The sequence below is a fragment of the Pteropus alecto genome, unplaced genomic scaffold (genome assembly GCF_000325575.1).
Source record: "Pteropus alecto unplaced genomic scaffold, ASM32557v1 scaffold68, whole genome shotgun sequence".
Taxonomy (NCBI): Eukaryota; Metazoa; Chordata; class Mammalia; order Chiroptera; family Pteropodidae; genus Pteropus; species Pteropus alecto.
The window spans coordinates 7,582,512-7,607,495 of record NW_006441386.1 but is presented as its reverse complement, the minus strand read 5'-3'; the positions used below and the strand labels follow the sequence as shown (position 1 = coordinate 7,607,495).

The following is a 24,984-nucleotide window of genomic DNA, read 5'->3' as shown; positions in this document are numbered from 1 at the left end:
GATGACCAGAGAAAGCCTTGCTTCAGCCAAGGGGGTTAGCATAAGGGACACTGCCAGGGCCAGGCCATGGGATTCAAGGTTCTGAACCCACCCCTTCTGTGTAGTGTTCAGGACACTTGGAGGTAGGGTGTGTTTGGGAGCTGCAAGGAGAGAAAGCTGGTGAGCCAGATCAGGCTCTCTAGCCTGTGAGGGATGGAGGAGTGGGACCCAGAGGGTGTGGTAGGGACAAAAGCTGGGAGGAGAAAGAACCTCCCTGGGAATGGGGGGAAGCAAAGAAGGGATGGGATGCACATAGGCTATGTTGGCAGCCCCAATCCTTGGCCACCCCAACCAACAGTCACTGGGGTCCCCAGGTCCACTCCCTCCCTGACCCCCATCATGAGGGTCTAGAGCCACAGTTATAGCAGGTTTATTGTGAGCAATAGAGCACCGTGACACTCTCCCAGGGATACAGCCAGTGGCTGTGAGGGGAGCCGGTGGGGTGGTGGCCAAGAGCATAGTGGGTGCTGAGGTCAAGACCTGGTCTTCTGGGCCTTGTGTTCCCACCCACCTCTGGGTTCAAAGTAGTGTCAGTCCACCTGATGTAGACCATCCTAGGGGTAGTTTCTGGCTGGGTCTGCCCTGGGCAGGAGATGAGGGTCCTTAGAGTCTGGGCTAGTGGCGGTGATGGCTGCAGGGATCAACCAAGTCTCCTAGAGGAGCAGGAGCTCCCAGAGTCCCCTAGAGACTTTGCACGGGCAATGACAAGCCAAAGCCTTGTCAGTTATGGACTTCTGGACCCTCTGGTCCCTAGCCCCCCAACTCACCCAGCTCAGGAGAGACCCAGGCCCTGCACCCCAATGAGAGGGACTGAGGTGGAAGGCCGAGAGTGCACCAGGGATCTCCAAGCACCTGGCAGGGGGCTTGTTGAGTGGAGGTGGGGCAGACCTCACGTCTGCAGCTCCAGGAGGCAGTTCGGCTCCAAGGGCAGGGAGCTGACTGGGCTGCAGCTATGGGCCTCCTGGAGGTCCTGCAGCACCTGCAGCAGCTGGGCCAGTGGGTCCTCAGAGGCTGGAGGCAGATGCAGGGTGAGGGCACAGCAGGCAGGACCTCGCCCGCCATGCCTGTCCCGAAGGCCAAAGGGTCCCTGGGAGTGCGCCTGAGAAGCCCTACCCACGGCATCCCTGAAGGGGTCTCAGGCCACCCCCAGAGTCCAGATGGGAGGGACCTACCTTCGCCACAGCCTGTGAGCATAGAGGCTGCCTCTGTGCCTGCACTCAGCTCCCGGTGCTTCTCCCTGTGGGCAAAGACAAAATGAGGGCTCCTGGTGCCCTTGCTTGGAAGGCTGGGTGACCCAGTGTGGGCCTCCTAAGCTGGAGGGCGCTCCTGGGGGCTGAGGGCTGACTCTTTCAATCTATGGGGAACAAACACGGGCCCAGGTCTTGGTCCCTGGTCATCTCCTGTGTTCCTCCCTCCTTCTCATCCTCCCAACTGTGGGTTACAGAAGACACTTTGGAAACCCAACTCGAACTATGTTACTTCTGTTTTGGAGGGGCCTTGGAAAAAGAACGAATTGGGGCCTAAAATTAACTGGTGATGGAATGTGTTTCCTTCCTATGGGAATAGGAGGCAGTGACATTTTAAGCACAGTTCCTAACTGGGGTTCACCAAAGGTCCCTGGGCCCTCTCAGGTCCAATCCTCTGTGTGCCTACGTGGAGGGAGGGTGAGCAGCCACGTGGACCCCATCCATACTTGAAGCTCCTTATTTAGGAATTCTCCTGGCCCAGCCCTTTTGACTGCTTCCCTGATCAGATGTGTCCCTCTGCTAGGGTCTAACAAGCTCCTCCTTCTCAGATGCCGTATTGGCCCTGTGGGGTCGCCTGGCCTGCTTGCCTGCTTCTCTCAGTGCTGTCACATTTACCTTTTCTCCTTGTTGCTTCCTCTCCCAGAATGCCCTTCCCTGTTTCGCTCTCTGGGAGATCCTTTCAAACCTCACAGACCAGCTCAAACATCATTCCCTTAGGCTCATGTGCTTATTCAAACTTTGTTGAGGGGCTAGAATGTGCCAGGCACTTTTCTCAGTACCAGGATTAGAGCAGCAAATACCACAGGCCTGCCCTCAGGGAGCTCAGCGTAGTTGAGAGGCAAGAAATGAATAGACAGCACATGTTAATGTATTCCACTATGTTCCAGAGTAACAGTGGTCAGGGAAGGCCTCTCTGACAAGGTGGTTTTTGAGCAGAGGCATGAATCAGGTGAGGGAACAAGCCATGTGAACACCTGGGGAAGAAGCTTCAGGTAAAGGACATGGCAAGTGCGAAGGCCCCGGGGTGGACAGGCCCAGAGACGGCAAGAAGGCAAGGACAGCTTCAGCGAGCTCAGCACGGAGAGGGCCCAGTGGGAGGAAATGAGGCTGAGAAAAAGATCAGCCAGGGAATTTGGGCAGTGTAGCCACGAGGACTTTGGATTTTAAATATGTGGAAAGCTATCAGGGGTATTGAGCAGAGAAGTGATGTGATGTGATCTGTTTTATGTTTGAGAAGATCACTCTGGGGGCCATGTATACAGCTGATCCTAGGAAGGCAGGTGTAGAGGCAGGACAGCCAGTTAGGAGGCTCCTGTATCATCCCCGAAAGGAAGATGCGAGTAGCTCAGACAGGGACAGTTCACAGTACAGACGCAAGAAGAAGTCGGAACTGGCTTCATTCTGAAAGTAAAGCTGAGGGGCTGGATGTGGGGCTGATAGAAGACAGGGAAAGTGAGGAAAGTGGGCCTAATGTATTCACAGGGTCCGTATAAGAGGGAGGCGAGAAGGTCAAAGGAGGAAGGCAGCAATGTGATGACAGAAGCAGAGACAGAGTCCCGCACTTTGATGATGGAGGAAAGGGCCATGAGCCCTTCTGGCTTTTAGCCCATTGAGACTGATTTCTGACTTCTGACCTCTGGAACTGTAAGAGAATAAATATGTTGTTTTAAACCACCAAATGTGTGGTAATCTGTTACAGCAGCGACACAAAACTAATACAACAGGTGGTTGGATCAATGCATCAGAGCCCTGGTGGACGGAAGGCCTACTGGCGCTGGACACCAGAGGAAGTGAGCTGGAATGAGAGGAGGGGTGGCTAAGTGGTCGTGGAGGTGGGGACGCTCTTAAGGCAGGCTCGTAAGTGACTTGGGTTTGAATCTTGGCTCCACTGCTTCCTGGCTTAAATGGGGGTAGTAAGAACACCTACGTGGTTCAGTGGCTGTGAATACTGAATGAGCTTATACATTAAGTGAAATTCAAGTGAAGCCTAGAAATGATAAGATGGAGGGATAGGAGGGTCTAGGGTGTGGCTACGGGAGTGAAGGTCCAGGTGGGTAGAAGAGTAAGTCTCTGGAGGTGTAGGACTCACAAAGTGGACAGGATGGTGGCTGCATCCTCTAGGTGGAGGATGAAGTAACCAAGCAAGGAGCCTGGAGCAGGGATGGAGAGGGAGCTGGTGACAAGGCTACACTGTCAGAAAAGAGGTGGCTGCAAAGTGACCTGGAGGCCACTGGTGACCACAGCTCACATGGAAGTAGGTGGTTCTAGTCTGACGGCATGAGCTTTGAAAGGTTTTTAAGAAATTAAACCCTGAAGAGTCAAGGAACAAGGAGGTTAGCTATCACCCCTCCAGGCCCAGGTGTAGGGGTACAAGAGAGAAAACTGCCCAGGGAGGCAGTGCTCTTAGAAAGCATTGGGTCACTTTAAAATATAATGGGCCCTACCCTCAGAGATTTCGAGTCAATGGGGTAGGGCTTGGGCATCCTGTATTTTAAAGTTGTTTCTGAAAAGCATTCTGTTTTTCCTATGCTGGTGCCAGGGCTAAGAACCACCGAATTAAGCAAGATAGCTGAAGAACTCAGGGACTTGGCTGAGAACAATCCCTGTGCTCTGAGGGTACTTTGAGAAGGCTTGACAGATGGGGAGGCTAGGTCAGCCTGGGGCAGGAAGCAGCCATGGCCATGACCCTGAGCTTCCGCAGCCTTTGGGGCCTTCATCCTAACATGAACTGGCCTCATGTTGCAGAGATCCAGGTGACCCTCCCCAGGTGTGGCTGCCAAAGGCGGAAAGGCCTGATTAGAAGAGAGGAGACCAGCCACTGAAGAGCAGTCCTGGGCCCTAATCCCAGCTCTGGACCTGCCTGGCACATTTCCCCAGCTACATGAGCCCTCCCATGTGGGACTCAATGCCCCTGCACAGGTCTCCTCACCGAAGTGCAGCCTCCATGCCCAGCAGGTGCCGGTAGATGAGCTGCGCCTCCAGGTCATGGTCGAGAGGGTCATTCCACTCCTGCAAGGTCACCCGTGACCGGGTCTTATCACAGCCCAGATCTGGGGACAGAGAGAAGGCAGAATTCTGAGCAGGCACAATGAGACCTCACATCCAACTTTCTGGTAGTACAGAGGGGAAAACCGAGGCCTAGAGAGGAAAAGGGATGGTCTCAGGGGTCCCCAATGTGAGACCAGGCTGGGAGCACAGCCTGGAAAGTCTGGCCCAAAGGCTCCTCTCTCGGGTTCACTCCTGAGCCATGGGGCACATGACTGCAGAGCATGAGAGTTGCACAGGATCACAGGATAAAGCTTAGGGAGCTGGACCACTCTCTGGAAGTGCCTGCCAAGAAGGAAGTAGGGAGCAGCCTGGAACGTAAGATCATGGTGAAAGGACCAATAAGGGGTTTGTGCCTTGGAATGAGCTGGCCCTGCCATTTGCTGGCTTTACGACCTTGGCAGAGGCATATGCCCTCACTAAGCCTTGGTTTCCTCCTCCATAAAATAGGGCTACCAGACTCTGCCTCATAGTGCCCTCGGGAACCCCAGTTCACCAATGACAAGGGTTACCACTGTGAAGGGTATAGCCAGAGGAGGCAAGCAAGGCCAACCAGCCAGGGACAGCCTTGTAAAGAGCTGCCAGTCCCTACCCACTGCTCAATCTCAAATCCAGGACTGGGCTAGAGCAAGTGGGTCAGGTTCTCATGACTCTAGCCACACTTAAATGATGCTATTTAAATTTAATTAAAATTAAATAAAATTTTAAAATGTTAAAACTCAGTTCCTCGGCTGCACTAGCCCATTCCTTTTTTAAAATAATATAGGTTTCAAGCATACAGTTCTAAAACATATCATCGGTATATTGCATTGTATTTTCACCACCCCAAGTCAAATCTCCTTCCATCACCATATATTTGACCCCCTTTCCTCCCCCACCTTTTCCCACTGGTAACCACTATACATCTGTGTCTATAAGGTTTTGTTTGTCTTGTTCGTTTGTTGCTTTCAGTTTTATATCCCACATATGAGTGAAATCATATGGTTCTCAACTTTTTCCGTCTGACTTATTTTTGCACTTCCCACATTTCAAGTATTCAACAGCCCCTTGTGCTCATGGCTAGGGTACAGATACACACCATTTCCGTCATCACTAAAAATTCTAGTAGAAGCTCCTCTGTGTCATCCCTTTAGTGCCCAAGGCCCAGGGTCGCCCGCTACCAGCTCCAGCACAAGGCCACCTGCTGAGAACAGACGCAGCATAGCGGGGCCCCAGCCTCCACCCCCACCTGTCTTGTCCTTCTGGTGGCAGCAGCTCCACTTGTCCCCACGGAAGACGCCAGGATGGTAGGAGCCCAGCAGGCCAGTATTGTTGATGCTCACCTTCCGCAGAGCAGACAGCCACTGGTTCAGCTCGTTCACACACTGCAGGGGCCGGGGGTGGAGCTGATCAGAGGTTACCCCCTCCAGGAAGCCCTCCCTCCCTGGAACTCCTATGCCACTCAGGATGACACATTCTCTGCTAGCCCACTCAGCAGCTTTCAGTGAATTAGGAAAGACTACCTTTTCTACTGATGGATGCAGCCCATGCCTGGGCACCTGGCCTGGTAAGCAGAGTGTGGGCTGGATTTCAGCTGCCACTGACTCTCTTGGCCATGTCCTCGGGCAGTTCATAACCTGCTGTCACTACTTTTTCCCTGGGGCTCTGGAGTCTGACCCAACAGGGAGTCCATAAAGGGCAGGGCCCCATGGGATGGGCCTGTGCCCTCCTACCACCTGTCCAGGACAGACACCTTTGGAGACAAGCCAAGCCCCCTCCAGCCTTCCTACTTGTGTTCTTCCTCCACGTGTTCTGCCCCTAGATGCTCTGTCCCTCGCCTTGTCCTCGCTCAAATGCCACTTATCAGAGGCCCTCCCTGACCACCGTTTATAAAGCAGCAGCCCTCCCTATCTCAGTCTCCCTTGGTTCCCTTCAAGGCACTATTCGCCATTTGGCATTGTAAGTATGTATTATTCATAAGTCCACCTTCTTTCCTGGGATATAAGGTCCATCAGGGAAGGGACCCTGGTTTGTCTGCTGCTGTACCCTCACCACCCGGAACAGTGCCTGGAACCCAGCAGGTGCTCAATAAGTATTTCTGAAGTGAACGAATGAATGAGTTAACACATAAACAGATGAGAAGGGGATGTGAGAGCATACACACATGTGTAAACATGATTGTTATTTGTTGAGACACACACAGAAACATACAGGCAGCAACTCAGATACTTAGGAATAATTTCCCACAAATGTGTTCCATGTGAAGCTCCAAATCACAAGGATACACTGTCCATGCACCAGACCACACACGGACCTACACAACGATGTCTAGGCAAGCCCACAAAGACAGGCAGACAGACAGAGAGACGTACACACACACACCCACTGCACTCACATCAGATCTCACACACCCTGCTGTGCCTGATGTGGGTGACAAAGAGGTGACACTCATTCCTCATTCTAGCCCACCCAGAGGACTCCCACAGCACCCCCCTTCCAAAGAGTGTCCCCTGCACACAGCCGCACCTTGCACTGCAGGTAGGCAGTCTGGGGCCTGCCTGCGTCGTCCGTGTAGATGACCTGCATGACGTGAGAGCTGCCGAAGCTCTTCTCCTCCACCTTTTCTGCTGCCCGGATATTGGCTAGCTTGATGAGGGCACTTTTCTGGGGTGGGCACAGGAAGGGAGGCTTAGGGTCCCAATTGAGGACACTCCACTTCCTATCTCTGGGCCTCAGTCTCCCATTCTACAGCACCAGGGGTTGCTGTGGGGAACCCAGTGCCTATCCCTCCAGGAACCTGCTCTGTGAGTGACCTAGCCAAGACAGAATGAAGAAAGACGGTGACCAAGCACCTAGCCTCTTGGGTGCTCCCAGCAGTCCAGGGAGGTCTGAGTTTTGGAAAAGTCTCTGGTCACTTAGTATTCCAGCGGGCTGGAAGGCAATGCCCGCCATGGGCCAGGCCCTGTGCTTTCGCAGTTATTAATTTCCCAACTCATCTTTATTTTCCCAGGCTCTAAAAGTCATATCCCACCTCATGACCGCCCCCTACTCCCACTATCATTGACTCTAATGAGGTACAAATGAGACAGGGAGAAGCTCTGGATTTAAAATATCCACATCCCTGAGGGCCCCCCAATCTGCTCAATCTACCTGCCCCCAACCCCTGCTCTCCTTGACTCCTGAATATCCTCCCATCAGAACTCACCAGTGCCCCTCATCATCCAATGACCCGTCTCCATGGCCCTCAGAATAACACCCACATTCCCCAGCCTGGAATCTAAGCCCACTACCCCTGGTGGCCTCAGTGACAGGCAAAGAGATGGCAGTGCCACCTCTTGGAGGAGTGGGGATACCTGGAAGGGAGCGCAGGGGATATGTGTCTGACCCGTCCCAGGGTGGAGACTCCCAAAGGACAAAAGGGATAGCCCAGAGACTGTGCTGCCCATACTGGGGTGTGCCTGCTAAGGAGGAGGCAGAAAGGAGGCAGTGGCAGGGCAGAGGGGCGGTGCTGCACTGGGAGATACACAGGATGTGCCTAAAGAAGGACAAGCTCAATGCCCAGGGACAAAGGGGCCCACAGAAGGGTGAGGAAGGGCCCTGCCAGGTAGCCACACTTTGCTGAGGCTGCAGAAAATGCTAAAGGGACCCAAGAGTCGGCAGCTATCCAGAGCAAAAGAAGTTGGGAAGTGGGAGGCCTGAATTTAGGGGTCACCCCAGGGAGCTCCTTCACCCCCTTAGTAACACCCAGCTGCTCAGAGCTAGGTTAGGCACCCCTGGCAGACCATTCCCAGAGCCTGGCTGACTGGGGATCAGGTTGGCTCAGCTAGGGGTCAACAAGTCCATCCAGGAAGTGCTAAGCCCTTCTTGGGAGAAAAGCACTCACAGGAGGCCAGCCCAGGGGACAGTGTCTTTAATAACTGGTCTAGGTCCTACTCTGTGCCGGTCCCTGGCTCTGGATGCAGAAAGAGATCAGCTCATCTAATCCTCAACCTGGTTAAGTATGGAAGATTATCCCAAATTTACAGGTCAAGACACTAAGGCTCAGAAAAAGTGAGATACTTCCCCTAGGTACGCAGGACTAGAATCCAGGCCTCCTCTCAGCCCCACTCTACTCCACTCTCCCGGAAGCACCCCTCAGCCCCCTACCCTACTCATGCACCTAACCAAGAAGCCAGGACTGGACACTGCAGCTGCTGCCTGCCCCATGTCCCCCTTCTCAGAGAAGCCTCTTCCTCATGGGTCTTAAGTGACTCTGTGGCTGACACCAGAAGGTTAGTCCTGCCTGGATTTCTTCTCTCACCCCAGTGGACCCTGGGATGGGCTCTGAGTAAAGGACAGGTGCCTCCAGGGTATTAAAACCCTCTCAGAGCTCCACTTTCCCACCTCCCTCCTTGCCCACCTTGGAACTGGGCGTCTTGGCGAAGCTGAGGGCCTCGGTGGTGAGAGAGAAGTAAAGTTTCTTAAAAGAGGAGGTCAAGAGGGGGCTCTTGCCCTTGGTCCTGTGGATGAAGAGTGGCCCCTCCTTCACTGGCGGTGCCTGCAAGCTCAGCGCCCTCTGCAGGTCCAGCTCTGCCAAGCCAGGGAGGTAGAGCCAAACGTGAGCACGGGGGGCAAGGGTGGGGTCCCGGGCAAAGCAAACATCGACAGCAAGCTGTGAGCGAGGCTTCCAAAGTCACAGACAAGAGCAGGCGGGGCAATGGGACGAATGTGATTAGAAAGGAGACTAAGTGTTGCCAAAGAGGCACAAAGGTAGGTGGGGCCATAGGACAGGGGGCAGAGCAAACACAAACAGGAGTGCTCACCCTCCTTCTCCTCAATGTCCACTAGCTTAGTGATGAAGTCCTTCAGCTGGGTCACACCCTGGTGCACGGTGGGCTGCAGCGGCTCCATCCAAGCTTCCTTGGCCCTGGATGCCGGCGTGTCCATGTTGCCCACATTCTGGACTGCCTGGAGATGACAGCAGGAAGGGCAGGTTCTGCAGGGTCAGTGGCCCAGCCACTGAAACCCACCCTCCTCTTCCCCCCCAGTCTGTGCTACTCCCACTGTAGAAACGGAGGCAGGGGAAGCATAGGCCTGCTCACAGGCATACTCATCTCCACCAGGGATTGGGGTGAACAGATCACAGAGTTTGAGGCATCCTGGGACCTGATAGTTGAGACTACCTGGGCCCAACCTATTGACCTTCCTCTGCAGGTCTGATACAGGACTCTGCCTCACACGGTACGGTGGGCACCAGTCTGGTGCCAGTCAGATTGGCACAGCCTGAGAATGAGTACATCTGGGGTTGAAAGGCCCGGGATTCACCACCAACAGGCTGTGCAGCTTTGGGCAACCTCCTTCCCCTCGCAGACCTGTTGCCTTCTCCAAAAGATTCGGTGACGGGTAATAAAGCTTTGTAAACTGAAGTGCAATGCCACGTGAGATTATCAGTGGCCTAGTCACAACGCCTTCCTGGAGCCAGTTGGGAACACACTGCAGTCCAGGCAAGGACCCCTGTTAAGCACCAGCCAGGCATCCCCGCTAGTGTCCACTGCCCTACCTTGGCCAGCAGGAGCAGAGTGCGGCTGGTGCGGGCGTCCGCGTGCCGCTCCCGCAGGTGGAAAAGCTTGGGTGCCATGATAGCAGGCGAGAAGAAGCGCAGACATAGGAAACTGGTGACAGCGATGAATGGCACGTTCTGGAAAGGTGCAGGAGAGAAGCAGGCTGGACTCCCGCAGGCCTGAGCTCCTGGCAGCCCCCTCTCCTTTGGCGCCATCTCTGTCTCTCCCCACGACCCTGCCCCTCTTCCCGCCCTGGGCCACTAACACCGCCAGCACGTCCGCCACCACCACTACCATTACTGCCGCCCCTCTCACTGGTGCTCCCCCTTTCCCCACCACTTTTTTCCCTCGCCCAACCCAGCCTGCAGAAGGTGCACCTCGTGCTCGGCGCTGGGGAAGCGCTCGCGCACGCGCTGGAAGAGTTGGCGGAAGGTGGCACGGACCACGGCTGGGCATGCGCGAACCGAGCGACAGAGAGCACTCAGCAGCTCCCCCAGATGGGCGCGCAGCGTCTGTGCGCTCTGCTCCAGCACCTCCGCTTCGGTCTGTGGGCGGTGCAGCCCCGAGCACCTGCGTGGGCGGGGGGCGGGCCCCCAGAGAGGGTAGCAGATCAGCGCCCGCACACATGACTCGGACAGGGGCTCCCGGAGATACAGGCACAGAAAGGCATCAGCCGAGATAGGGACACAGGTGGGCAGGTTGACGAAAGGAGACCCAGACAGAAAGAGCCATAAACGTATATAGACATGGCTGCACCACCCCCCACCCACCGTCCACCTCCCACCCCACTGTGTCCCCAGGTATCGTCCCGGTCTCACCCTACATCCTTGACCTCCACTTTGCTGGGATCCAGCTCCACGTACTTCTTCTCCTCAAATATCCTGTCGATGATGGGGCCCAGGACGCCGTGCAGATACCGCATCCCAGCCACCTGGGGGCCACCGCGAGCCGCATTGGTCCTGTCTCTCATGGGCCTCCAGCTGCCTGCCACCTCCCGGCAGCTGGCTGGCCACCCAGACACCCTGGGCACCACCTGCCTGCTGTATCTACTCAGGACTGGGCCAGGCACGCAAGGAAAGCAGCTCAACAAACTGCTGCTACATGGATGGATGGAAGGAAGGAAGGAAAGGAGGGAGGGAGGGAGGGAGGGAGTGGATGGGTGGGTGGACGGATGGAGGGACGGACGAACGAACCAAGAGAAGAAATTCTTAGCTTTAAAGGGCCCTGGACACGGAGACAGAAGGTTTGGATTTAAGTTCCAACTGTCTCTTGGCCTCTCTGTACCTGTCTCCTCATCTATAAAATATGCCACGAAACCTCACCTTCAGAAAAGACTCCATGGACTTCGAAGCCAGAGAGTTGCTCCGGAACAGGGTGTTGGCCTCACCTACAATCAAAGGTTCCAGTGGGTAGGGAGCTGAGAGAAGACCAAGGTTCTGGGGTGGAGGACAGGGAACCCTGGAGTTCTAAGATGGCCCCTCAGTAAAGAGCCTCCTTGCCACCTCCCAACCCACTGCCCCACCTCTGCCTTTTGCTTTTTATGTTGCCTTCTAACCTGACCCTTCTCCTCCTAATTGGACCCATCTGCCTCCTGCCGGAGGACCTCCTGCTCCCCTCTCCACCACGCCCTCGGACACACCGCTCTCTCCCAGGCCTCACTGGTGCGACCCAGCTCCAGCTGGAAGAGCAGGTCCAAAAAGTCTTTGGCCAGTCCCTGCCCCAGGAAGAGCTTGAGCAGGTTGGTGGCCACTTCCTGGCGGCACTCAGTGCTGGTCATCTCCTCGATGAGTGGGATCAGCTGTCCTGGGCCCTGCAGGAGGCAGCAAGGAGAAGCAGAGCTCCAGGACACATAAGGGAACCCAAACCCTTCACTCTGAGGACCTCAGAGGAGCACGGGGAGGGTGGGCACACTTTCTCAAGGGATGGTGAGGGTCCCTGGGCACTAGCTAGTTTCTTACCATCCTGAAAACTGTTTTTTGCTCTTCAGACTGGGTTTGGATGGATAAAGAGGACAGGCCTACTACTGTCCCTGGACCTTCCCGCCTTCCCCCAGGGGACCCCTCACCTGAGTGCCCAGCTTCACCTCACGGCACAGCAGCTGCACCAGGGCCTGGTAGCAGCCAGAGGGCAGCACCATCTCGTCCCGCAGCCGCACCTCCAGCTGCAAGGAGCCCAGGTTGCCCCTGGAACGGGCAGCCTATGACCTCTCCACCAGGGACACAGGCCACCCTGGGCAATGCCCCCTCCCCACTGCCTCCACCTTCCCTGCTTGAGGCCAGCCTCCTAGTCTCTCCACTGAAGTCCTTCACCTTGGTTCCCTGAACTGCCCCACCTCCCATTCTTTGCCCAAACTGTTTTCTGTTTAGAAGGCCCTTCTTGCCCCCATACTCATGGAAACTCCATCTGTCTTCAAGGCCTGGCGGCCTGCCACCTCTAGACTCCTGTGGACTCTGAGTTTGACTCATGTGGACATGTTGGGCTCTCCAGCCTCGCGTTTGTAAACTGTCAGAGAATAGCTCCTTCATGTATACACTTTACACTGGAAGCAGATCCCTAAACCTCATAACAACCTGCCAGGGGAAATTAAGGCTCAAGCAGGTTAAGCATCTTGCCACATTAGATCTCAGCACCCCTGCTCTAACCCCTCCTGGTGAGAGCACTAACCAAGCCTTAACAGTCTCTAAGGCCCTGCTGCCCACACAAAACAGCACAGTTCACTGAGTGATGCTGCTCAGTACATAGCCTCACGTGCCATAGAAACCATCAAGATGAAAATGCCTTGTTGCTGGATACAACCATCCACCCTGCCCCTGCCCTGTTAAGAATGGGGACGGGGGTCTGGGGCCTTCTGCGGGGAGACGGAGCTGAACCATCTGAGGTGGGTGGCACTGCTGGGATGAGGGATGGGCAAGGAGGCCAGAGGGCTTCCTAGATAGGGCTACTAGGTTTGGCAAAATAAAAATATAAGACACCCAGTCAAATTGGATTTTTTTTTAGTGTAAGTTTGTCTCAAATATTTCACAGACATAATTATACTAAAAAGTGTTTCATTGTTTATCTGAAGTTCAGTTTTAACTAGATCTTGTATATTTTATCTGGCAACTCTATTCCTGGAGAATTTTGGAGCAAGTCATAGCTATGGTTCAGGGACACTGACTCAGAGCTCTGAGGACATGAACTTTAATCTGAGGTCTGCAGAGAAACTCTTAAAGGGAATGGGTCTGAAGGCTTGTTCCAGAAACTTCCAGCAGGCAGAAAGCAGAAGACCTGTCTGGCATTGGAGCTCAGAGGACAGAGCTGAGTTCAGGACTGTGGGAAGGAAGAGGAGGCAGGATCCAGCCTGGATAGAGAAGGATCCTTGCCTGGTGGGCAAGGGCTACAAGAAACCTAGGGCTGCATCACCCACCCCTGACCAGTCCACCTGCCTGCTGGAGCCAACTCTCAGCCTGCCCTGGGCCCAGAGCCTGCCAGCCCAGCCACCAAGTCCCAAGCACTCACTCCTTCTGTCGACTCTTGGACTGGTCAGGCTGCAGTCGGAACCAGCCCTCCTCCTGCTGGGCTACCCACAGTCTCTGGACATTGAACACCACCTGGGGGCAGGGCAGAGACAAGGGGGACCATGCTGGGGCCACTTGAGTCTCTTCTTTGCCCACTACTGTACCTTCAAAGGGTCCCAGACCCCAGTGGCAGCTGGGGGGGTGAGAGGTAGTTGCTAGTTCTGGGGAGTCCCAGGTCTCCTGAGTGCCCCTTTTTGGGAAGCTGGAAGAATGGGATGGCTGGAAGGGAGGCCAGGTGCTGAAGGTGACAGGTGCAACCTGAAGGGGCAGGGTGCTCACTTTGCCCAGGAAGTCATTGCGGCTGACAAGGTCCCAGTCCCAGGCTTCCACGCACAGAGCCTCTGTGGCCCCCTCCTCCAGCTCAAACTCAAATGTCTCGTTCCAGCGTGGGTAACATGATTTCTTCACGATCTGCCCAGAAAGGGGAGAGGGTGCTGATTCCACGGACTCCCCAGACCCAGCCAAGGGCAGAGCCACCTCAAACAGCTCCCTTCAGTTCCCTGCAGGGTCTCTGAAGCAGCCCCCTCTCCTGGATCCAGGCAGAGGCCCTGCAATAGCAGAGGTACAATCTTCCTGTCCAAGCCCCTACTCATTTCTCAAGTGGGGAAATTGAGGCCCAGGGTGAGTAAGGCACTGGTTCAAGGCAACATAGCAAAAAGATACTAGATTGCACTGAGAACCCAGGTCTCTACGGCCTCCCCCACAGGACTGAGCCCACCACCCTGTTTTCCTAGAGGTGAGGAAAGCAGTGGGGACAGCTGTTGGGCTTTGTCAGCTGTCTGGGCCCAGCCTGGCCAGGAGTGAAACTTGGCTGAGGCCACAGAGATTGGCGCCAAAAGGGCTGGGACCTGCTATGCACCTTCAGAGGTCACCCCGCTTTTCTGAGCGTTTTCTGTAAGATGGCATTCCCAGCCTGACCTCCCAAGTGATGGTGAGGCTGCGGTGAGGCAGTGAGGGGCCTGGATGGGGCCCTGAGCCAACCTGCCCACTCCCCGGCCCACCGGCCCCCTTACCGAGGTCTCCTGCGTGCGGCCATTGTAGCGCACACGAACAAAAGGGTCAGACGTACCATTCCGGTCCTTGGGGGCTAGGTCCCTGGGGTGGAGCAAAACATCCACTGTGGGGTAAACCACACCAGGTTGGAAGGCCTGAGCTCATCCTGCCCCTAGTGAGCTGGGTGACTGCGAACAGCATCCCTTCCTTTTCTGGACCCTAATTCCCACAGCAATCACCACATGGGCCCCCATGTGGCCCCTACACCAGGCTCAGGATCTCCCAAGGTGTAGGCCACAGCTCCTTCCGACTAGGCCATAGCAGACCAGCTGCCACACCTGCTCTGGCAGAGAGGGAGGCAAATGCAGCTGTAGAGCAGCCTGGGCCATGGGCCTTCCACTGGTTCTCAGGGCAGCCTTGAGTAGGGGCCATCTCTGAGCCTTGGTTTTACCAGTAAAACAGAGAAAATAATCCCCATAACTGAGGTAATGAGCTTCTCAAAGGCCTGACAAGCCATATCTCCCTACTTGAGGGTGGGTCTTGGAGAGCTGTCCCAATCAATCGTCCTCTCTCCACAGATGGTCCCTTACAAAGCCCAAATCTGGTCACAGCACCCCAGCTTAGAGGCTTTGTGGAAGAACAACAAGCCTGCCCTCTTCTGTTTGCTATGCTACTTTCAGCTCTTTTTCACATTTAAAATTTTAAGTCTCTCATGCCTGCTTTTCTTTCTTCCTCAGAACCATCTAATAGAATTCCAGAGCCGGGCCTTGAGGATCTGCCCAGAAAGATGAGGAGAAAATGTTTTTTGTCTCTACAGTGAGGCAGCTTCTTGGGCCCCCTTGAGCTGAGGGCAAGGGGGTATGAGTTCCCCCACACTCTAAAGAGATATTTGGACAGACCAATCCCCCAGCCAGAGACGTGCCCAGCCACTGTGCCCCCAACAGTCTCAGCAGTGTGTGTGAGCATGTGTGTGAGCAAGTGTGCACTCATGCCACAGAGGGCCTGGCGTCAGTAAGGCTGAGGAAGAAGGAAGTGGGTGAGCAGGGGGATGAATGGTGTGAGAGAGAATGACTGAGCATGAGGAGCATGACTGTGACTTTGCTCAAGTCCAACCATTTTCCATCTGGCTGTGCCTCGTCCACATTCCAGCCCCAGGACAGAAAGCCAAGGGTGCCACAGTCCTCATTTTCAGGGAGAGTGCTCTTCCTTCCAGAGAGGCCAACCACTCCACAGTGGGGACACACTCCCACAGGTGCTGGCTGGCTAGTGTTCCTCCACCCTTCTGCCCTAATAGCACGCAAGGACTCTGTGGAGGTGGGTTGGAGCCAGAAAGGAAGGCGCTTCTCATGGAGTGTGTGTGACTCACACTCAGGCATGGACAGGAGTGGAGCCTGCTGCTAAAAATATCCTATCACAGGTGACTCAGGCCCCCCTTCCCATCCAAGTCACTGCCCCTCATGAGGAGAACCCCAACCTTCCCACTGGAGATTTTCAGGAACTCCTTTCACCTCCACCACACCACAGACTCCCCACCCCCACGCCCCCCACCTCTTATCAGGCCAAGTTCACATTGATGTTAAACCTGGGGGAAGCCATCTTTGCATTGGGGCTGTATGATCAGAGTTCAGGGTTCCCCCTCACCCACCACCCCCACTGCTCTGTGATGCCTGATGTGCCGCCATTAGAACATCACCCCTTCCCCGAAGGGTCATACCCTCCTGAGAGGGGTCATCCAAGAAATATCTTCAAGTCAGGGAAACCTCACCAATCTGCCCGAGAGTAGGCTTTGATGGAAGGAGGCACGGGGCCAAGGGGTGAATGGGGGGAGAGGAGGCCTAGCATCCACAGTGGGTTTCTCTAGTTTTGTGAAACCCACTGCCCTGCTCCCCAGCCCCCCACATCTCACCTGGCCTCCAGCACGGAGCAGCGCAGCCGGCAGGCCCGGGTCCCTGGCACCACCTCCAGCCGAAGGTGGATCTCTCCCTGTACCTCCTCATCAGGGTCGACCTCCGTCAGGTGGGCCCACCCACTGAAACCTGTGAGGCTGCAGTTGAGCCAGAGGCCTGGCTCTTTCCTTCCCACGCTCTTCACCCTCAGCCCTGCTAGGTACCACGTGGCCTCTCCTTAATCCCCTCATAATTCTTTCAAGCTCCTGTGGAGCGGGGGCTGTTGGTCCTAGTGACAGATAGGCAAACTGAGGCTCAGAAGCTGAGCAACAGCAGTTCAAAGGGCCTAAATTAGAATCAAAGTCTGGTGACTCCTGTGTCCTCATTATGATGTCATGCTGCATTTGGTGGCCCTGAACCTACATGTCCTCTGTCCTCGGTTTCCCCACCTTAAAACGGGGAGAATGACTCTCACCTAGGGCTACTAGAAGGAGATCCTAAGCTCTGATAGGGAAGCGACAAGAGAATAGCACTGATGAAGCCGATGAAGCCATCGGACTCTAAGGGGCTGGCTAGGGCCTCAGGCAGGAGAGGCCTCTGGTCTGGCAGGGGCCAACAGGTCCCATGAATCAGCAAAGTCCTCCCCACCCCTGCATGCCTGCCCCAGCCTCACAGACAGGAGCAGGTGTGTGCCAGGGAGGCCCAATGAGAGTCACAGGGGCTTGGGCCTGCAGAGCCTGAAGCATCTAAGAGTTCCTAGTCTCAACCCTCATGGGCAGATAGGGACTCATAGCAGAGAAGGCAGTGTACGCCTCAGTTCATGTGGTAAGGATGGGGCAGGGCTGCCCCTCCAAAGCAATGTCAGCATTCCAGGAACCAACCAAGGGGCCCTTCACTCTAGTCCAGCTCCAGATCAACCCCTTGAACTTAGGACAGAGTGGTACTGGGGCCCAGTCTAAGGGGATCCCAAGGGGTATGGAGGAGCCAGTCAAATTGGGAGGAGGGGTCCTTACAACTCAGCAAAGGGGCATAAGGAGGGCCCTATCCATGCCTGCAGAGGCCTCAGATCCCACCACCAGCAGCCAGTCCCTTTGCTGGGGCGATGAGGTCCCAACCTAGGGGCACAGGGCCCAGGGCATGGAGGTGGGTGTGCAGGAGATGGACGCAGGCCCTTCTGGGGAGGGTAGAAATGGCTTTCTCTGAGCATGGGTCTTGAAGGAGCCTAGAGGAAGGGCCTTTGAGCAGAGGGAAGGCTAGGGATTGGGCAGACCAGTGAGGGGAGAGAAAAGGGAGGCCAAGGGAAGGGAAGCAGGCGTGGGCTGTGGGCTCCCTCCCAGATATCTTACCCTTAGGGTGAGTGACCAGAGTGTCCCTGGTAAGGCAGACCTTCCCGATAACGTCATCCCGGCTGGAGGGTAGAGAGGGAACCAGAGCTGGCAGGGCTCTGCAGGGAGCCCAGCAACACCCCCCCACCCAGTTTAAGGTCCCTGTGGGGAGCAGGGAAGTTGACATGCAAGTCACTGACAGGGATCTCTTAGAGTAAGACCCATGACCCTTCTGCACATGATGTTTCTACACATGGACTGATCCATGTGCCCACATACATGCCAAGCTCACGCTCTCCACATGCTCATTTCCTAGCTCACATCCCATGCTCACATAGCGTCACTGTGCCTGTATTCCCACACATACACACGTATGTTGTGGTGCAAGCATGATGAATCCACACACATGGACACACACTCACTCACACCCTGTACCCTTCCAGACCCTCCTGAGATCCCCCTCCCTCCAGGCTACAGAGTGACCAGCAGTCTCAGCAATGAAATGGGCCAGAGAGGGGCAGATGGCAGGGTCTAGGCCCCAGCTCAAGAGTTGGGGCCACCCACCTGAGTGCATCCTCATCCATGACGTAGAAGGCCACCATGTGGAAGGTGGGTGGCAGGTGCACCTGATACTCCTCACCCCAGAAGGGGCACAGGGTCTTCCACACGGTGGCTGTCCTACAGGAGAAGGCCCTCAGCACCTGCCCGGGCCACCCACAGGCCCCAGGCTGAGACAAAGTAGGGTTATATGTCTTCAGCCCGCCTTTCCCCATATCCTCCTCCACTCAGAAGAACAATTGCTCTGCCATTTGAAGATTTTCCTTGTCCTAGACACTACCCCCTCCAACCCCATGCACCACCAGTCACTCCTTCCTGATCTTCCTCTCTGCCCTGGATGGGGTACAGGACTGCATCCACCAGGCCATCTTGCATTTGGGGAATTGAGACCACAGTTGGCAGCAGCTCAGGTCACAGAGCAGGACTCCCTAGCTCCTAAAGCTAAAAGGACTCACTGAGGGTAGAGGCAGGGTTATGGCCAAGCCGATTCTGGAACCAGACAGTCCTTCTTGGGGGCCTGGGAGTCAGGGTCCAGGGTTTGACCTTGAGATGTCTTGTCTGGGCAGGGCCTTGCCCAGTTCTGGCCAAACCCCTCCAGATCAGAGCCTTCAAGTCAAGGGACTCGGCAGGGATGTGGGTAGAGGAAAGCTGAAGTCCCTCCAAGGACCCGGATGAAAGCTCAGGGAATCATCTTCACCCCTACCACTTCTTGGATATGTCCCTTAAACTCTGGGATCACTGAGGAACTCTGGGGTCACTGAGACAATCAGAGCCATCGTGGCCCCCTTTACCCTTGGTGTCAGAGGTTTAGAGAATCTAGAAAAGGGCTAGGGTCCTGCTTACAGGTTGGAAGAACTATGAGTTGGGCAGCACTGGCTACTGGCCAGTAGTGGGCACTCAGCGCACCGATACAGAACAGGGGAGCAGCTCTGGCTATGAACTCTGGGGCAGAGGCTTAGGTGAAGGAGGGGATAGGACAGAAAGATCCTGCCCGGAATTGTGGAGCTCATGGAGAAAGGGAGGTTCAAGGGAAGTAAGCCTTCTGGGTGCAAGCTGGGGATCCCTAGCCTGGAGAGGAACCGTTTTTCTGGGGAATAACCACTGCGAAATTCTCAGGAAAAAGGGGCCCAAGTCAGGGCAAGGACCAAGGAGGGGAGGAGGAGCTCAGGCTCTGGGATAAGCTAGACTTGGGTTCCAGTCTGGCTTTGCCACTTACTAAGTATGTGACTTTGGGCAAGTTAGTCTCTCAGAGCCTCAATTTCTTCATCCATAAGTAGGATTTAATAACAAAGCTCATCGCAAGTATTAAATGCCCTGGACTCATTTAGTATAGGGCCTGGTGGAGATAGCACTTATCATCATTTGTCCCTCTTGGGGGCTGTAAAGACTGAAGAGTTGATGAGAGGCCCAATGAGAGGCTCTTGGCCAAGTGCTGGTCCCACAGCAGATAATCCCTAGATGACGATAATGTCAATTAGCAGAATGAGTTACAGGTCTCTCTTTATCGCCTCCTAGCCAGTGTGTCAGAGCCAGGTGGGGGCCCAGGGGATTAGATGCCCATCTCCATACAAATTTCACACCTCTCTGAGGTGTATGTGTATATGGGGGGGCGGGGGCGCGCGGTACGCTCAGGGAGGGAGCCCACCTCACCCGTCCTCTGTCCTAGGGGTGGAGTGGTACCTGATAATGGATTCATTGTCCACCTTCACAATGCAGTAGGGATCACTGCTGCCAGTGCTGCAAGACAAACAGGCGAGGGGAGGGCTGGCAGGACAGACGCTGCGGGTGGGGACCAAGGATGGGGCCTCCCAGGCAGCTCCCGCCCTCTGCCAGGGTCTTCAGTGACCCCAGGAAAAAGACAGTCAACGTTGAGGCATCCAGTCCTGGGCTGGGGCCTAAAGGCTCCCCAGGCCAAAACATGTGCCCTCACTTTCTGTCTGGGATAGGGGAGGTGAGGGAAAGGCAGGAAACTGCACAAAAACTCCTGCCCACCCCTGCCTGGCTTCAGGGAGGACAAAAACAATCACAACAGCCCCAGGCCAGCTCCCAATACCCATACCCTCGACACCCAGACAGCCTCTTACTCTCCTCTGAGTCTTTGCTCCTGCCATTCCTCCTGCCTGGACTGCCCTTCCACTACTCCCAGCCTCAGCCTCTCCTCTAAGAGCCTTCCATGTCCCAGAGGCAGAGAATAAGGTCTCCCCTGTGACCGCACCGCCTGCCCCCTTCCCAGTATGTTTCCCACCATCCCAGTACAGCTAGTGATATCCTGTCAGCTGCCTCCCTGACCCGACTACAAACAACCTGAGGGTAGAGACCACTTCTGCGTTCTTAGGACCTAGGACAGGGATTGGCACAGGACAGGGTCTCATGAGTGCTGAATGAATGGACGAACAAATGAACAAATGCAAAAGTCTGCCCTCAAGCTCCCGGCCATCTAGGAACGAAGGAAGGGAAAAGCAAACCCAGGACTGTCCAGTCCCACCTGTTTCAGGTTGGTGGGGGACTGGAGTTGAGGGCAGCCCCAGCCAGGCCTAGGGCTGGTCCTGGGCAAGTAGCAGGGTGAGGACTGTCTCCACAAGTTCCCGTCAAGCTTAGCGTCCAAAGAAAGGAAGTATATTGGCGTGGTGGAGGTTGGGGAATTATAAGCCCAGCTTCCTTTCTCAAAAGCAGCGATTCTGGAAGAGGAAGCCACTCAGACCAATGTCTCTAAAGGCTCTCCTGAAGTCAAAAATGGCTGCCAAGACTCAGCTTCCCCTCTGTAAAGTTCCCCAGACAGCTGCCCTGGGTCTTTGACGCAGATGAGGGCCAGCCCATGGGAAGTGTTCAGTCAATGTTAGCCCACCTGAAACGCCCTGCTCTTCTGCCTGCAGCCCTCTCCTATCACTGAAGATCCCTCTCTTCCAGAGAGCCCACTGCGAATGCCACAGCTTGCATCCTACCTCCCCACGGCCAGGGGACCCCAGGCTTCAAGTAATAGGTCTTTGTGCACCCCAGATGCTGGGCTGGGCAGCAAGGGCCAGGACATGTATGTGTATTTAAACGAGGAACTTGTAGGAACAAGGGAGAGGTCAGTGTGGGCTGAGACCTCTGTGGGCCATTCCCCCACCACAGGGACCCCCTCTCTGTTCTGCTTCTGCCTCCTGCCCTGAAGACCCCTGGGGCTTCCTGGGGGCAGGGAACCTCTTGTGTATCCCTGTGAGTCCAGCACTGCCCACTGCACAGCTCTCACTCAATGGACAAATCATGAATGAACAGTGACGTTTGGGGCTTCTGTTGCAGGCAGGGTCACGAAGGTAGTCAAAGGCCTGGAGGCAGGAACAAAACCTGTGTGCAGGAGTAGCAATGCGCTAGATGGCTAGGTCAAGGGATATGAAGGGGACCATGCCAAAAGTGGGCTAAAGCCAGATTTAAGGACCTGGGCCCAATCATGGTCTCCGGCCAGTTATTGAAACCTGTGCCCTGCCCAATGCCCTCTGCCCTATTGAGGCCCCTGGGCTGGTCCCCTCTCTCACTTCTCCTTCCTCAAGCCACTTGCCAGCACTGGCCCAGCCTGGCTACTTGCAAGGCCTCTATATTTAGGGCCTTGGCAGTTTCTAGGTTGTAGAAGGGGAAGGATCAGGGCAAACCCTGAAATAGCCCCGGGCCCGTCCCCAGGGCCACTGGGCATAGGAGCCAGTGGGTCACCGGTCACCATGAGACTCAGCTCCTCTCTGGCTGACCCAAGCACCCAAGGATGGGAGACAGTGAGAGGGAGCATGACAAAAACAGGCAGGCTCTGAGAGCTGTCAGTGACAGGGACCACAGCTGGCTCTGTGCCCTTAAGAGAACTAAAACTCCATGAGTAGAAGTGGCAGGGAAGCAGGTGGCCGCTATGAGCTCCCTGTTTTCAGAGGTGTGCAAGCCCTGGCTGGAAGGGATGCCACTCAGGAGACAGGCTGGAGGTAGATGAGGAACAGTGAGGCGGGCTTACCACCACCCCTGCCTACGGCTCTTAGTGAGGGCTTCCTGTGATCTCCAAACCCTTGCCATCCTGAAGCCAAATGCTTTATGTGGCATTTTTGAGGCTCTCTCCACTGAGTCCCACAGCAAGTACGCAACTTTGGTCCTGCTAGGATTCTTGGCCTGTTAGCAGCAGAGTGGGTTTGAATCCTGGCTTCTCTCCCTACCTGCGTGGCCTTGGCTGATGACTTCCACATCCTGAGCCTATTTTCCCACCTGCAAACTGAGCATATCTACTTTATAGGACTAATAAGAAGATTAAATGGGAAGGTCCTCAACACCTCTTATTCTCCCCTATTATGAACCAGGTGTACCTCAGGGCACCTGGAATGTCAGGACAAATGAGTCACGGTTCCTACCCTCACAGTCATGAGGCACAAGCAGCCCAATTGCACAAGAAGGAACAATTGCTACCACGGGCTCTGTTCTAACTCCAGCTGACCCAAAGTGCTGAAGGGTATAGAACAAGGGAGTGCCCTCGCAAGTGCACGAGGATGCCAGGAAAAGCCCTGGAAAGGAGATATTTGAGAGGAGTCCTGAAGGAAGAACAGGAGTTTTCTGGAGAACTCTATAGGGGAGTAGTTGAAAGCAGAAGGCCCCAAATACACGAAGAAGCGGGGCTGGGAAGGTCAGTATCCCAAATGTATCACATATGGATTTAAAAGATAGTTGACAGGTTAGAACTGTGTACAGTCGTCGCTATGGGAAAAACAGAGGAAAGGAGGTGAGGGGAGGTGAATGGGGCAGGCAGGGGGCAGGGGAAGGAAAGAGATTGGAAGGCAGAACCCACAGGACCTGGTGGCACCTTGCCCAAAGTCCCTCAGCTGTACAGAGGCAAGGCTGGACTGGAAACCAGGAGCCTTGGCTCCCAGGTAGGCACAGTCTACAGCTTTACCTCCCTGGGCTGATGGCAGCCTGGAGCCAGGCACTAGGGCGAGCACTGAGGGGATAGGGAGGGAGGAGACAGACGGAGGGGCTGCTCCTCCCAGCTGCCACCAGCCAAAGGAGGCCAAGCTGACCTAGTTACGATGCCAGTGTGGGAGTGCTAAGAGGCTGGGCCTGAAGGCTGAGACCCTTCTCAGGGCCCATCTGCCTTCCCATCCTAGAAACCACAATCCTAGCTCCCACCCCACCCCACCCCCCATACACACACTAATGCACCTTAAGAAGGCCCCCCTACCCCTCCCTCCACAATTGCCATGGCAACTGCTGAGCATGGCCTCATGAGGCCCAAGGGGCCTTGAACTGGAACTGCTCCTGGCACTGAGCTTGCTGGGAAAGTCAGTGGGGCCACTGTCCCTGTGAGAGAGATGCTGTCACCCCCTCCTCCAGCACCGCATCCCCCTCCATCTAGACACCTCTGCATCCAGGAGCCCGCTGAAGAGCCTGGGTGTGGGGAGGCTCCAGCCAAGCAGACTTTGGACCTTATGCTGCCTCCGGGCTCCCTTTCCTCTGCCTCTTCCAGGCAGCAAGTGCCCCTCAAGCTTTGTGCATTTCACTGCTCATATGTGAGAGAGATTTTGAGCCCCAGTTTACAGAAGGGAAAAAGAGGCTTCGGCGACAGGGAGTGGCCTAAGTCTGCAGACAAGGGAGCCAGGGATTAAATGGGGTTGATCAGCTCTGGGACCTACTGAGAAAGGTGGGACAAGAGACTCCTGAAATCTCAAAGCCGGGAAAAGCCCTAGATGCCAGTGCTTTTTAGGAGCTCAAGACTCAAGACCTTGCTCTGCACTTGGAGCCAGCATTTCCCATGTCTGAGCATTGGTTTCCTCCTCTGTAAACTGTTATGATGAGAACTAGCTTGCTGAGTGGTTGTGAGGATTAAAGGTGATGGCTCTCGTAAAGCCGAGGGCGCAAACGGCTACCCCCCAGCCACCCCACCTTGCACTGGTCCTGGCCTCCTGACCTGACTTATGGTTCCACTCTTCACGTCAGTCCCAAATGCACAACAGGAAGCCCTAGGACAGTCCCTGGGCCCCATGCTTGTTTAGGGTGAACGCTCCCGGGTACTAAGGGTTCAGAAGTCACTGAGGAAGACTCCTCATTTCTAAGGGGGTGCACTCCAGTCACACTCCTGTCAGTGACCCAGACGTCTTCCCTGAGATGTCTCTTCCACGCCCAGCTCCTGTCCTGTCAAAGCCCCTTCCTCTCTAGAACCGCAGTTCACTCCCTGCCCGCTCACTAAGGCCTGTTACAGATCCCCGGCCCCTCCCCAGTCCCGGGCCCCTCCCAAGCCCCCGGCCCTTCCCGGTTACCCCCTGTCCGGTGCTCGCAGCAAATCCTCTCACTGTCCCCATTTCCCTGCTTGTCTCCCACTGCGACCACACTAGCCACAACCTGGCCTTTCCTCTACTTGTAGGCGGGCCTTGTGGACCCCGGAAAAATCAGGCGTAAGGGGCAGCGCCCCTCCCCGGAAAGTTGAGGCTCCCAGCCCCGGCCGCGCTCACATGTCCTTGGCTGGCAGGTTCTTCCCCTCCACGATGCGGATGGACAGCGAACTGCGCTTGGCCATCGCCGGTCCGCAACGCTAGGTCCTCGCGCGAGGGAGTCGGACGCCAGGGTCCGGTGCAACTGGCAGCCGGAGGGCGGGCCGGCGGGCACTGGACAGGGCGCCTGGGGGGCGGACCGTGCCGGGGGAGGGAGGTAAACGCGGGGGCGAAAAAATCGCTTCCACTTCATTCACCCCCCATCCCCGCCCCCGCCCCCGCCCCACGTGCGGGGGGGGACACAGCTCCCGCGTAGGCCAATCGTTGGCTGGGGCTCCCTGTGGTAGGCGGGGCCGGCTCGGGCTGCCGTGCTGATTGGCTGCCTGG

General features: G+C 55.6%; 1 protein-coding gene across 6 annotated transcripts; it reads right to left on the bottom strand.

Moving 5' to 3' along the window:
* Positions 1 to 393: 393 nt before the first annotated feature.
* RASA4B (RAS p21 protein activator 4B) lies at positions 394 to 24,858 on the bottom strand. Of its 6 annotated transcripts, XM_006918574.3 has the most exons (21): positions 24,619 to 24,858; positions 19,850 to 19,906; positions 18,176 to 18,289; positions 17,633 to 17,694; positions 16,307 to 16,436; positions 14,421 to 14,502; positions 13,687 to 13,818; positions 13,349 to 13,440; positions 11,916 to 12,033; positions 11,510 to 11,660; positions 11,173 to 11,237; positions 10,669 to 10,781; positions 10,228 to 10,420; positions 9,850 to 9,987; positions 9,113 to 9,257; positions 8,710 to 8,879; positions 6,837 to 6,974; positions 5,560 to 5,695; positions 4,216 to 4,336; positions 1,212 to 1,276; positions 394 to 1,050 (listed from the first exon to the last, which is right to left on the bottom strand). In XM_006918574.3, the coding sequence occupies exons 1-21, from the start codon at positions 24,681 to 24,683 to the stop codon at positions 929 to 931; spliced, it is 2,409 nt and encodes an 802-aa protein (XP_006918636.1). In that variant the 5' UTR covers positions 24,684 to 24,858; the 3' UTR covers positions 394 to 928. The 6 variants fall into 6 exon arrangements, 4 of the variants coding, with proteins under 4 accessions (XP_006918636.1, XP_024907304.1, XP_024907306.1 ...); XM_025051536.1 differs by lacking the exon at positions 8,710 to 8,879 and having other exon boundaries at positions 5,654 to 5,695; XR_003048387.1 differs by lacking the exon at positions 394 to 1,050 and having other exon boundaries at positions 5,654 to 5,695.
* Positions 24,859 to 24,984: the final 126 nt, after the last annotated feature.